The following is a 14,285-nucleotide window of genomic DNA, read 5'->3' as shown; positions in this document are numbered from 1 at the left end:
CACATCCCGAGAGCTGCCGCGGGATGGCCACGCAGGGCAGGAAACCGCTCCGAAGCAGAAAGAAAACAAATTAAAACAAACCCTGCAGACAGCTGCCAATAAAGTTTCTTTGGCTCTGCGTCTGGGCATGGCTCCCAAATCCAGCCTCTCGCCCTCGGATAGAGCACTACAGCCGGGAATGGGAGTCAGATGCGTGGGAGGAGTGCCTGTGTCTGTGTCTGGGCTGGAAAACACATGTACTGTAGTGCCTAGAAAAAGCTTTTTACTTTGGGCCTGGCTCCAGAAAACCTCTTTCCTTGCTTTTACAACTGTCCCCTGTTCCTTGGGACTACCCAGATGTTTAACCCGGCCTGAGGACAGGGAGCTGAGGAGTTTTCTCCATGTCATTCCCTCTGACCCCCAGGGAGCAGCCAGCCTGGGGCACGCAGCCTCCTCCCACCTCTGTTCCTTGCCAGGTGGGATGGGATGGGATGGGATGGGATGGGATGGGATGGGATGGGATGGGATGGGATGGGATGGGATGGGATGGGATGGGATGGGATGGGATGGGATGGTCACCCCGGTGGTGCTGCCTGTGTGCAGCACTGGACCCACAGCTTCTGGCTTTACCTCTCCGAAGCGGATCAAGCCTCAGCCTCAGCAGAGACAGCCAATACCTTGGGGGGCAAAAGAAGAGAAGGAGGAAGAGGATTGTTGTTGGTCTGTTCCTACTGTTTAATCCCGAGGTTCTGTTAATTGGTGGACTGATTATCACTTTTTAAAGATCCATATCCTGGAACTTTGCAACTATGTGGGAATTTTAGCTAGTCCCAAATGAAAGGCAAACAGCAACCCCCACCATCAAACCGTGCCTCCTCAGCCTGCCAGGCCGCAGCGAGAAGCTGGGGAAGGAAAAAAAGAGAGAATACACTTTTCCTTTTCACATCAGAATTTGAATCCCAGCCTGTTCCCGGCGGGCAGGGCGGCTGCAACCCGAGGGGTGCGGGTGCCAGCGAGGCCGGGGGAAGCGGAGCGAGGGCGGACAGCGGGCGCTGAGGATGCGCTGAGCCTGCCCGCGCTCCGCGGGGCGGAGGGACCGAGGGCTCGGCTGTCCCCGGGCGGTGCCGGCCCCGCAGCCCGCCCCGCACACCTCGGCCCGCCCCTGGCGACCTGCGGGAGGCGGGGAGGCCGCTCCGGTGGGGCCGCTCCGGTGGGGCTGCTCCCTGCCCGTGCAGGTGACACCGCACCGGTGACACCGCACCGGTAACACTGCTCAGGTGACACCGCAGAGGTGACACCGGCACAGGTGACACCGCACGGGTGGCAGCGCGGGCGGAGCAGCCGCCGCCCCGGGGAAGCGCCCGCGGCTCCGGACGCGCGTCCCCCGCCCTGTCCCCTGTCCCTCCCCGCGGAGTCCAGCGCGTCCCCGGGGACAGGCGAGGGACCTGCCGCGCCCCTGCTCAGTGCCCGGCCCGCCTGCGGAGGAAACCGGGGATAAAACCACACTTTCGGGTCTGCCAAGCGCCGCGGCAGCTCGGTGAGAGGCGCGTTTAGTGAGTGCTCTTTAACCCGCCCCCCAAAACCGCTCGGGAAAATGCTTGAGGAGATGGGGTTAATCTAACGTGACCGGTGCAGCACGGTCTGTATCGTTTATGGATGCCAAACTGAATTTATTAGATCTGCGTCAATTACCTACGTAGCTGCAAATACTGTATTTTTACAGGATTCTGGTCGTTGGGATGGGGCAGCCCGTGCCGGCAGAAATAGCATTATTTGAGTTTGCATTATTTGAGTTTGCACGAGGTGGATGAAGTAGTCACAGAAAATATTTTTAAGGCTCTGGATGTTGACTGTAGTTATTTTAGTTTGTCTCCAGTGTACTCTGCCAGTACTGAGTTAATAATCCAGCAACTTCTGTTATGTATTTGCTGAGTATTGTTCACTAATTTAATGGCTTTCTTGTGGTGCGGGCAGATAGTTCAGTATAAATTTTAAATAATTTTGCCTACAGCAATTTTCAGTGGATAATGCTGGAATGTGTTTATTTTAACCCAGGCATTCTTTCTCCTACCTTATCAGCTATCTTTATTCCTACACAGGCCTTATCACAGAGGTATTTATTTATAATCCTTTCTTTGCAGGCTTAATACTCTACACAGAAAGTGAGGCCGAATAACGTGCACATGCCGAGTACTGGAGGAGAGGCTGAAGGACATCCTGTTTTGTTTCAGCAGTGTTGTTATTCTTTGGGATGAAATGAAGAATTTGATTCTGTTTTGGAAACACTCATATTTCTGATGCAACTGAACTTCAGTAACCTTTTTGCAGTACAGATTTCAACAAATTATTTTTTTCCTCTTGAACAAAGATGCAGAACTTGTCGGTGGTAGAAAGTCTTGGTAGTGTGGACATACCACACTGTGAGCTTCCAGAAGACCTGGCAGCTGAGGCAGGTGGCGTGTCTCTCCAGGAAAGTGGCTGTAACTGGAATGAAAGAAAAAGTGATGAAGAAATTGTTAATCTTGAAGCAATGCAGCAAAGCCTCCCTGTAACGAACAGCGAAGGGAGAAGTCGTGAGGAGTTTTCTGAGAGCAGCTTTAGTACCTCAGAACCCAGTGGCTCCTGGGGTGATTTTGAAGGCTTCAGGGAGCCCTTAGACAAACCAGAGAGATTTGATGATAACCATGAAGTTTTGGTGAAGTCAGCAGGAGCCAGGGGAGCCCATCCGGACCTAAGCAGCGGAGGCTGCAGCATTTCTGCTGCCCACGTGTGCACTGAACCGTCTCTGTGCCACGGGATGCAGGAGGCTTCGGGCTCTCAGGGTGAGGTACGTGTTCACGGCACACCAAGGACCTGAGATGTTTGTGTTACTGCTTCCTGCACCTCTGGGTCTGTGTCTGTATTCTCTGTGGAGGGTAATCTGCACAAGCAGAGAAATTGTCCGGCTCCTTCGCAGCTACCTCAAGTGGAACAAAAGCAACTTCTTTGCAGTGTTTGACAAATCCTTAAGCTGTGCTGCTGGAGAGCTTTAAAGAATGTAATGCACTATTTTGCTTCTAGGCACTAGGAATAAGTAGGCACATAGGCGAGTAAGCACGTAGGCACCGTGAACCTTGCCCTGAAGGACATGCAGTGTAACATTTAGACAAGAAAGAGCATAAGAAACAACAAATCGGGAAGGTGGGTGACAAAAGAAGGGTGGACAGAAATTCTGTGAGTTGCCTGCAAACTTCTTGAAGTAACGAAGAAATTACTTCAATAACCCAAAATAACTTCAAAGTACTTCAAAATAACTTAAAAAACCCACATACCATTGAGTTAGAAATTGGCAAAACAAATGTATTTTTGTTATTTACTATAGTCCCTGAATAATATCAACAGTTCTTCTGGAATTTTAGTCTGATGGTGACACACAAGACGTTAGTAGAAATAATATAATTCATATTTTAGAATAGGATATAACATTCACTCTTACAATGTTAGAGCTAAAATTCTGAGTAAATAATGCAATGAATTTTTATTAGCACAAAAAAAAGCTTCAGGTAAAGGGTTATATATTGTTGGGATAATTGTGTTTCCATGTGGACCAAACATGCATCAGCAAAGGGAAGGAAAGTAACAAAAGGGCAGAAAGAACATAGAAACACAGAACAAAAGCCCCTTGTTCTTACTACTTTCATCTTAAATGACAGCATTTTAAAAGAAAGAACAATCAGCTAAGACTTCCATGGGATTAATCTGTAGCAGCAATAACTTACTGCTTGTAGTCTGTTTGGTGAGTTTCAGTGTGCATAGGGGACTGTGACTTTCCTGGAGACAGGATTTCATGCCCTTTGCCTAGGAATTTCACTTGTTGCAGAGGTATTACTAGTAAAAGCACAAAGATGCAGGTGGGAAAAGCTGCCCACGCTGATTGAAAGTAGATACACAAAATACCTGGTTATTGGTGTGCACAAACAGAGGATTCAAATGTTGTGTAGTGCTGGAAGTGGCAGACAAGAAATCTTCTGTTGGAGAAAGAGAATGTTGTAATGACTGAAGCTGAAATGGAATATAGCAGGTTGCTTGGCTTCTTTCCAAAAGCAGTAGATCTTAATCTTACTGAAGCCTTTTCTTTATTTTGCATTTGTTAAAGGCAGAAGGAAATGTCCAGTATGAGTTAAATAAGTTGACCATGATTAGAGTTTCAAGTTGTCTTTTCTCATCTCAAGATAGCGAAACAACCACAGAGCTGCTGGATATTCCTTGGAGTGTACAATATGTGTGTAGCTGGTTCTTTATCCCTGTGCTTTTTGCATTGCTACTTTGAGATCCTAAAATCTTTGGACTGGGACTCTGGCTTTTGTAAGATCAATAGAAAAAAGGCCAGGTGGGTTGGAGAGGACCTCTTGAAATCATCAGGTCAGAGGTCTGACCTTCAGTATTTATTGCTTCAGTTAATTAAATGACGTCAGTTGGGATCAGAATCATGTGTTTTAAGATGGAAACAATCATTAATTTCCTTGCAGTAGCTGGGTATTTTACCTACAGGATTGAACACTTCGAGGATTTTTCATGTGCTCTTTAAACACTGGCCTTTGAGAGAGGGACTGGTGCATGTGTTTAAGCCATGGGGTATTTTGATATAATAGGATATAGAGGATTTATTCAGAAAGTACTGATGTGAACTTTGTACATTGAATTTTTATAATTAGTACAAAGCCACAAGATAAATGGAAATATACCCAAACTTTGCTTCAGAAACACTTACTGAAATAGACAGTAATAAAGGTAATAAAAAAATCTCTTGATCTGTCTTGGCTCAGCTAGAAGTCAGTGACTTGTATGTGTGTTGGAGCAGCACCAAGGCTTTAGGGAGATGCTGCAATTGAGGCAGAGCTGTGCTTCCCTCAGTGCACTCCCCGGGGCTGTAACTTCCCCATCCCAAAGCCAGGAGCAGCTGCCTGGCTTTTCCTCTCATCCCACTTCACTTTTGGTGCCTACCTGGAAGTTGTTTTTTCTTTTCCTTGGCCATGTATGCTTTAGCCAGTGTTACTTCACAGAGCTCTGCTTCTCGAGCATCCATCAGGATCCTCCATGCTGTATCCCTGTTGAATTATTTTACAAATTGATCAAAAGTATTGTGACACTTTGGGCAAGATTCAAAGGAATTTACCCAGGAGTCTTTGAATGTCTCAGCAGTGAATCATCAGGACAGGACTTTAGCAAGGCCTTACTTCAGGAGGGAACAACATGGAGCACAGATTCTGTTCCTTGAAGCATGGTCAGAAGAGCAGAAGCCTTCTACCAGCTCTGTTGATTTTTCCCTCTTATCCTTAGATTAAATCCATACTCTCTCAGTGTTCACCCCACCTGAGTTGTGTAATGAGGCTATGGAAATATTTCAGCTGTTTGAATTACAATTAAAGGAAACTATGAAAATATGAAGTATCCACGCTTAGGGTTTTCAGACTAAATTATTGATTGCTGGGCAAAAACCCCAAACTGACTGGTTCTATTCTTGAGTTTTCACACAGTGTTGCTGCTCCTGCATCGCAGTCCCTGGGCAGGGTGGTGAAGTCAACTAATTTGTTTTTATTTGGAAAATTGCAGTAATTCCTTCCTTGAAGGAATAAAAAGATACAGCTTCTGAACCAGATGGCATGCCCCTCAGATAAGATGTAAATTATGCATGTTTTTCCTTGTATATGTATTTTTCAGTTGTCAGATAACTCTGCTTACTAGTGCTTACTTCCACTAGGCCTGTCTGGATCCCTCCTGTGCTGTGGTCAGTCCTCCAAACCTGCTCATCACTGCTTGAGGAGGAGCAAGGATTTAAATCTGGCTCTGATTTTTAACATAGGCTGGGGAAAGTTTGGTGCAAACGCAAGGATACAGAAACATCCTCACCCCAGCTTTTTTGCAGATTTGCACAGTGCAAGTATTTATTGGTCACTGTAGCATTTGGCAGGTGTGTTACATTTGAATTAGGATTGTTTGAATACTGAGTTAGCAAAAGGAGCTGTTGAATTGATACATCAGATTTGACCTGGACTGAATTAGCTGAGCAGAAGGAGGAGCCCCAAGTGTCAAATATGCAAGTCTGTGACTGAGAAGTTGGGAAGTTAAAGACTAAGGTTCACCAGAAACTCTGGCACTCTTGCTTCCTCTAATTCTAAGTACCCAAAATACTCAAAACACTGAAATATGAGCTCATTCCCTCTGCTATTAATATTAATATAAATATAAATATAAATTCTAAAAACAATAAGACAATCTCTAGAATTATTGTAGTCTTTGGACTAGGTCCTTCATGAACTATGAGGATGACTTGTATGATGTATGTAATAAAAATCTCTTTTTTTATAGGAAGACCACAGCTATGAGGAGATATTTAAGTTGGGCTTTCCAGAAGTCTTTGTACCACAGTCCAGAGAGTGCATAAGAAGCTTAGAGCAAGTTCTTGAGGCAAAAAATGAAGATGTTTGGATTCCTGAACTTTTGAAGAATCAACTTTGGTAATGAGTTTAGATTAGCACTTAAAAAAAAAAAAGGAAAGAAAAGTTCATCATCAATTATACTGTTTCATAGTTTAGAAATCAGTGGTGCACTTAAAAACCTTTTTAGTACTATGCCTTTCAGTGCATAGATCTTACCAGTTTTGTAGTACATTGTTAAAGGAAATGGATGGTGTCTTAGCCATTGGAAAACAATGAAGGGAATATATAAAAATTACAAATTCCTGCTTAGGGTTTTTCCTGCTGTTGGTGTGCCTCCTTATGACTAAGCCTCTGGAATGCCAGAACCCAACAGGCAGCCTGTTCTTCCTGTTTGCTTGTCCTTTCTTTACAACACATCCCACTTATTTCTTCATCATTGGAGGCTGCTGCTTCTACTAACAACTTGCTTTTTTTTTTTTCTCCCCTCTCAGTTTTCCCAGTTGCTAACTTCTTCTCATGTTTAACCAGATGTGCTTCAGAATCTGTGGTGCATCTGGCTTCTTTCCTGGGCTCTGTTAATAGCAATTAGTATCATTAACTAAGCTTTCTCTTGCAACAGCTGGAACACTTCTAGCTCTGTTACATGTTTTTTAAGGATCAGCAGCTTCAGAGCAGTATTGTAGTTACCCAACGGTGTTGCAGTTATTTTTTCATAACTTGGAGGCTTTGTGTCTAGAAAGCAGTGCCAGACCCTACTTGAGAAATGTCCTAAGACTCAGAAGAAACGTAGGTAAAACTTTTCATGTGGGCACCCTTTCAGCCAAGTTCCCTGCATAGGTGTTGTATTTTAATCAGCATCAAACTTGTGGGGAAATATAATTGTAAAGGGGACTGCACTATTACAGCAGAGTTCCACGTAAAATCAAAAATTTCCTGATCTACTGTGACAAGTAACTAAGGTCAATGACAACTGCCAACTAAGTAAAGCCCAACTGAAATTTTCTGTGTGATGAATGCAGTGTAAGAATCCAAAGTGCCACGTCAAGGGAGCTCTCTCCTTCTCCCTGTTTCAGCAGTGAGTGCCTTTGGCTTGTTTGGTGGGACAGGTGCTGCAGGGGTGAAGTGTGGCCTATGGCATGGAGAGACTTGAGAGAGAGAAAAGGCAAAGTGCGGAGCTGACAGGGCTGAACTCTGCCCACGTTTCACAGAAGCAGCTGAGCACTGCGAGCTGTTGGCATGCAGCAGTCTCTGAGACGTGCTTCTAATGCCCTTCTTATCTGAGGAGCACAAACACTCACTTCTGCTGACTTACTGCTTCCACTAATTGTCACGCCAGCTCATTAGTGCATTGGGCTGGCAGCTTGGACAAGTGTAAAAAGAGTTTTAAGACAAGTTGCTTGCTAGGTGAAGGTTAGTGTACAGCTGTGTGTGGTGAAAATAACTTGCATATGTTCACTGGAAACCTCAAAGTGTGTTTTGTTTCCTAGCATGGATTCTGGAAACGTATGGCGAGCACTCAGAGACTTTGATAATACCCCCAGCTCAAGACATCCCTGGAGTAAATCTCATTGCCAAGAAAACCTCTTGAGAGTTCTCGGAGTAGATGCAAATCAAAAGGTAATTGAACAATGGTTTTCCATTCTGCCAGCATAAACACTGGGTTGGGAATCTGATCTTCTGTAAGCTGTACATGCAGATGCCTGAGGGACTAGATCTGGGTGAGTCACAAAGTAGGTTTTTTTTTTTCAACAGGGAGCTTTTTAAGACAATAGCTTAGTGTTTTCTCATCTTCATGTGTAAGTAACTGTGAACTTGTGCAGGATCACACTTTAATTGTCTTTACAGTGAAGTCTGCCTGACACAGTTCCCTGTTAGGTGGTACACCCAGCTTTGGTAGAGATGGAGAAGTAGCTGTCAGGTGGCAGAGATGGAGAATCAGCTCCCTGGTGTGTGGGCAGTAGGATTGTTTACTTTTTTTGCTCAGAGTGCAGGAAAACTGCCAGCCTCTAATATCTGTATTCACTTTCTATTAAGTGAAAATCAGATCTGAATCAGAGAGGCTGTTACAGTAATTACTGGGTTATTTTACTGTGAAGAAACTGAAAGTGTGTTCGACTTCCCCTTTCCTCACTTCATTCCTCTGTCTGTTTTTGTGAGGCTTGAGGGAGAGTATGTTTTAAATTGGATTGAAACCAAACCAGCAGTGTTGAAAGATCTCAAGTAGAAATGTCTCTGTTTAACAATCTCTTGTTTTGAGAAGGTACTGGTGTCAGGGATGGTTTAGGATTCAGTTATTTAGCTGGGATTAATTGGTCACATGGAATTTTCAGAAGTAACTATTTCAATTTGATTATTTGAATACTGATTCATGGGGTTGGCAAGGTAATGATTTTATGGGCATATTTGACTTTTCATGCAAGTTATATGCAAACAGAAGGATGGTGCTGAAAGTAGAAACCTATTTTGCACTTGAAAAAGTCACTTTGTAGAACTGTAATTTAACAAAGAGAAAATTTGAGACATTTCTCTAATATAGCTAAACTCCCATTCTGTTCCTTTCTTGCCCCCCAGCATTAAATCAATGCCCAGGCAGCTTAAACTTACATCATTACTTCTTATCTATTACTGGAAAATTGTATTGCTTTTAACAATACTGATTGAGAGGCATTTCTCAGCAATGCTTTGGTGCTCATTAAGACTAATACTAATTGGAAATGGCTTTTTTATTAATTGAAGCCACAGATCCATGTGTGTAGGTGATGTCTTGAGGGGCTACCTGGAGCAGAGGCTGGGCAAAGTTAGAGGATAAAGCAGGTATTTATTAAAATGCTTTCAAAGGATACTCCTTGGGCAGTGCAAACCTTGCAGAGGCTGAACCCAGGATGGACAGCAGTCAGCAGTTTTCTCAGATGGATATAAGTTGGGTCTGTTTGCATATCAGAGGTTAATTGTCCAATTTTACCTTCAGGTAATTAAGTCACATTCCCCAGTTTTCTTCTCTCCCCAATTCACTTTTGTTTATACTTTTTTGGGCCTGAGGCTGTGTTGATGACCTTGGTTCTCAGGCCTAAAAGTATTGTTTAGTCTGACCAAAATGTGAAGAAAGCTAGCTAGCATTCTATACAGACTTCAGAGTTATGCAGTACAGAGTCTGAAAAATACAAAAGCTGAAACGTAAGGCATCATTTGTAGAACTGGTCCTGGCATAAAATTGTTTTAATGCAAAGGGGGACACATGATAAAATATAGCTTCAGAAGGTAAAATTTAGTGGTTATTATTTGAGGGAAACTTCTCTTTAGGTTGTATGCATTGAAATCGGAGAGAAATGCATAAATAAATTCATAAATAAAATGTAAATTATGGCTTTTTTAGGACGTTTCAGAGAACCAGGATGATATTTTTGAGGAATCAAATATCAAAAATAATGAAGACTTTAGATTTGATGGATTCAGTGTTAATGACTGCAAAGCATTGATCCAGACCAAGGTAAGGATTGCTCTGGAAGTGAGAACTCCAGAGAGCCACAGAGTGTGTTTAGTGTGTTCCTCCCTGATGTTCCAGCACATGTTCTCATGCAGTGGCTTGGTGCTGTATAACTTTTGGCTGTGGAGTTGGTTTTTGCTCTTTGAAACCTCTCTGACTGCTCTGGAAAAGATACCTTGGCACTTGTTTGTGTCTTGTTGTAGCAATGCAAGTTGGAAGAGAAATCGTGTCATTCTCCATTGCTGTAAAACACCTCAGTCACCTCAGTCTGTTTTTAGCAAGGTATTTTGGAGGAGTGTACTTAACCCAAGGTCCCTTCCTCAGTGGAGAATAAAACTGAGCAGCTGTTGTCGCTGTGAAGACAGTTTGAGACACACTTTTTATTGCTCTGTTTTATTCTATTTACTGCCTTGGCCAGTCAAGGTGTATAACTGGTCTGGGAACCTTGTACATAGGAGATGATGGGATGGAGAGTTCAGAAATAAAATTTAAAAGGACTGTACAGCTTATTCCTTCGTAATTCAGTTCTGCTTTCTCCAGTAAGTACATGATGGGGGGATCACAGTGGCTGAGTCACACTGGAAATGTGTAAAATACAGGAACAGGATTTAGACAAAGGAGAGGTGGTTTGAGGTAGACAAAGAAGAAATAAAAGAAAAAGAATTGTGGTACAAAGTTAAGGTAAAAGGACAATATTTTTCTGGGATAGCCTTGTAAAGGAAAGAACAAATCCTGCAGCTTGGTGTCTCAAAGAAAAATTCATTTAAAAACATAAGTTGCTATTTCTAATTTAAAGTAAATCAAATCTTAAAATGGGATGCTTTCCATTTATCTTCATATTAATGTTCTTTTTTTCCTCTAAAAAATTTAAAATAATTTAAAAAAAATATTATTTTAATGAAAATTTATATGAATTGGGTTGTCATATGCAAAGTGATTAACCTCCTATAGGATAGAAAAAATTAACTAAGTTTTTCTTTTTCACTCAGCTTTCTGTGTCACCAGACTCCAGACATGGTCACCTCTTCACCTGTAACCTCTTTTTGAAGACCACATCATCAAATGAAAACACACAGTGTATAACAGTCCCAAGGAAGAAGCAGATTTTTTCTACACACAATCTAAAAATGAAATTTTTCAGTAGTGATGTTTGTTGAACTAAATGCAATTTTTAGCCTTTTTTTTAAACTGAATGCAGTTTACCTTCATTTTGTTACTGACTTGTTACCACAGACCACAGACATTCTTTAGGAAAGTGGCATATTGCTGTATATGAGGGACATAAGGCCATGTTATTAGAAGATATTTCTCCTGTTTAGTTGTGAAGTCAAGTTTTGTGATTTTGTCCTGCTAAGTTTTGCCACAGAGTCGTGTTTCTTACAGTAAATGCTGCAGATGCAAACACACTTCAAGATAACTCTGGTGAACTCTCCCGAACTACTGACCTTTCAGGCCTTAATGCCTCTTCAATCAGAACCCTTCTATCCCTGCCAAAATCTGCACAGTCTCAGGTGTGTTGCAACGTGCCTTGTCACCATCTCTCCTCATTCTTGCTCCAGTTTGGATCAGCTGAGACCTGTGGCTTTGCCACTGCTGGGTGTAATGAGAAGAGCCTTCTTCATTTGGGGACTTTCAGTGGGGTTTAGCAGAATACAAGTGTTTTAATTTCTGCCTGGTGAAGCCTGCTGTGGTGATAGGGGTGGAGGCAGCAAAATGCTTCATTCTGGGATTGATTTCTGGCTGAAATAAATCACCTTGTTGAAGCTGATTGCCACAGGACACGTGGGGTTCATCCAGCCCTTACACCATGCATCCCCTGCTTGTGAAAGCTCAGCAGTGTTGCAGCTCAGGACGTGAATAATGGGATAAATTCCTTCCCTTTTAAAATTTTATAGAAACTGTTGATTGTTGCCCATCTTCCTGCATGCCTGAGTGCCGCAGGGGATGCACTTCACTGTCACTCAGGAGAATCCATGCTGGCTCCCTGCCAACTGCAACAGCTTTATTTATTCATTGGCAGTAACTTTTACACAAGTTACTGATCTATTTGCTGCTCTGGCCATTCTGAATATGAAAATTTTGTATGGATTTTTGTTTTAAAGAGCTGCTAAGCACGGCAACTGATATTTTATGTGTTGAAAGCAGTGAACAGAGTTGGGTGTTCCGAAACTAAGTCAATTAATTATTTAATGATGTGCATATTCTGTTCCTAGAATTAAGAATACTATAAAGCACTGGCAGACTTCAGCCCTTAATCTAGTAAACTGTTCAGCAGTGACATAACAGTTGCTGTAATAACTTCAGTAATGCTGATGATACCTCAGTGCTTTTAGCATGGGATGAACTCTGTCCTGCTTACTCAGTAGGTGGAACAGGGCATTTGAAAAAAATGCTCTTTTAAAGTGGTTCTGCAGCTTCCCTGGCCCTGGAGGGAGTCCTTCAATGCCAAACTAGAAACTCCATCTGTATACAAGAACAGGATTAACTTTTTCAGTTAACCCTAGATTTGAATTAATTTTCAGTTTCCCTTATATTCATTCAGAGCTCATAAACATGCATTAAATAGGTTGCAGTCATAAGCTCACAAAATATTAAATTGCCAGTAAATGGTGAATGAATAGTTGAGGTTAGTAATAAACATGATTAAAATCAATTATAAGATTAAAATCCCATTTTTATGCCTTCAGACAAGCAGGGGCCTGCAGAGGGGCTTTAGGGGGCAACTTGTAGTGTGTGCAACATTCACTGAAAGGCATCAGAGCCCTCTCTTCCTCTGGGCTTTCAACTTTGCCTTTGTGAGCACTGGATGAATGGATCGAAAAATGTTTTGCACTGTTGCTCTGGGAGAAAGATGAATACGTCATCTTCCCTCATATTAGCAGATTTTACAGCCCTGTCCAAGGTACAGAATGGAAAGAAAAAAGGGTTCAGCCCATGTGATTCAGCAGGGAAACAAACTACTGGGGTTCCAAAGGTGCTGGGCTCCGCCTTCCAGGTCTTTCTTCCTCTTTTGGACAGGTTCTTGGGTGCCGGGTGGGCCACCTGAGCCCTCAGTACCTGTCAGCACTGGCTGCATGAGACAACTGGGCGACCTTGTAACTCCCATTTCCAATCTGAGATGAACAAATTCACCATTCCAGGGGAATAGACTAGAAAATTTGAATGGCAAAGTAATTCAATTCAGCTTCAAGGTTGGGGAGTTCTGGCAACCCTCCTGCCCTCTGGGAATTTGGACACAAAGACAAAACTGGACTCTCTCAACTGACAAAAGATCAGGGAGACAAACCCAAGCGTGGCCAACATTTTCAGGCACATTTCATAGTAAAAGCACAGCCTTGCCTCCCGTGGCTCTCCTGGGAGACGAGGGGTGCCGGAAGCGCCTCTGACGCCTTCTGCACAAGCAGTGACCGCGCTTTCCGTGACTCATTTCCTCGTCCTGCTGTCCCTGGCAGCCAGCCCGGGTGCCAGCACAGGCCGTGTCCCCAGTGGTGCCAGCACACGCCGTGTCCCCAGTGGTGCCAGCACAGGCCGTGTCCCCAAAGGTGCCAGCACACACCGTGTCCCCAGTGGTGCCAGCACACCCCATGCCCCCAAAGATGCCAGCACAGGCCGTGTCCCCAAAGGTGCCAGCACACACTGTGTCCCCAAAGGTGCCAGCACAGGCCGTGTCCCAGGGCTGCCAGCACAGGCCGTGTCCCCACTGGTGCCAGCACACACTGTGCCCCCAAAGGTGCCAGCACACACTGTGTCCCCAAAGGCACGGCTGCACCAGGGGCACCCGGTGTCTGTGCTCTGGAAGTGGCACGCAGAGGAAATGTCACTTTGTACCTCGGCATGTTTAAAGCTACAAATTTCACTGTTTCTAACCTTGATGAACTGAACGTGTTACTGTACTCTGTGTTTGCAGAAAGCAAATACTGCAGCTTCTGACATTTGCCTAGGATTTGGAAAAGGTGACAATGAGAGCAAGGCAGGAGTTCTGGACAGTAGGGCTGGACAGGAATGCCTCTTTCTTCTGCTGGGATTAGAGGGAAAATATACCCATAGAGCAAAGTTTTACAAAGTTCCAATCAGCAGTGTAATGTAACAAAGACTGAAAAATTTTATGTAAAAAAAAAAAGTAAACATTTGTCAGACAAAACCCCCTCAAACCAACTTCACCATAGTTCAAAGACTGAAAATTTTTCAGTCTTCATCAAAGACTGATCATTTTTCAAAGCATATTCTAATATGTGGAATTTAATTAATTAATATTTAATTATTATAATTAATTTAATTATAATAAATTTTAAAAGAGTCAAGCAAAAGAGGGGGGACAGTCAGACTCCAGGATGTTTTCTAACCATACTATAAGCCCACCATTGGTTGCATAGGCAGAAGATGGAGTGAAAAACAAACAAACA

General features: G+C 43.3%; 1 protein-coding gene across 3 annotated transcripts; it reads left to right on the top strand.

The window, feature by feature from the left end:
• Positions 1-200: 200 nt before the first annotated feature.
• Positions 201-12,500, top strand: CLBA1 (clathrin binding box of aftiphilin containing 1). 3 transcript variants are annotated; one of them, XM_039712971.1, is made up of 6 exons: positions 201-455; positions 2,121-2,806; positions 6,328-6,476; positions 7,886-8,015; positions 9,772-9,885; positions 10,872-12,500. In XM_039712971.1, exons 2-6 carry the CDS (start codon positions 2,348-2,350, stop codon positions 11,037-11,039), a joined length of 1,020 nt encoding a protein of 339 aa, XP_039568905.1. In that variant the 5' UTR covers positions 201-455; positions 2,121-2,347; the 3' UTR covers positions 11,040-12,500. The 3 variants fall into 3 exon arrangements, with proteins under 3 accessions (XP_039568905.1, XP_039568903.1, XP_039568904.1); XM_039712969.1 differs by lacking the exon at positions 201-455 and adding an exon at positions 1,031-1,516; XM_039712970.1 differs by lacking the exon at positions 201-455 and adding an exon at positions 1,031-1,532.
• The last annotated feature ends 1,785 nt before the right edge of the window (positions 12,501-14,285 follow it).

The sequence above is a fragment of the Passer montanus genome, unplaced genomic scaffold (genome assembly GCF_014805655.1).
Source record: "Passer montanus isolate IOZ18808 unplaced genomic scaffold, ASM1480565v1 scaffold27, whole genome shotgun sequence".
Taxonomy (NCBI): Eukaryota; Metazoa; Chordata; class Aves; order Passeriformes; family Passeridae; genus Passer; species Passer montanus.
This window is presented reverse-complemented; position numbering and strand designations above follow the sequence as displayed.

Excerpts from the sequence above, each read along its gene's own strand:
- CLBA1 (XM_039712971.1), top strand. The coding sequence starts at position 2,348 with ATGCAGAACTTGTCGGTGGTAGAAAGTCTTGGTAGTGTGGACATACCA. Across the intron at positions 2,807-6,327 it reads CTTCGGGCTCTCAGGGTGAG|GAAGACCACAGCTATGAGGA; the intron begins GTACGTGTTCAC and ends CTTTTTTTATAG. Across the intron at positions 9,886-10,871 it reads AAGCATTGATCCAGACCAAG|CTTTCTGTGTCACCAGACTC; the intron begins GTAAGGATTGCT and ends TTTTTCACTCAG.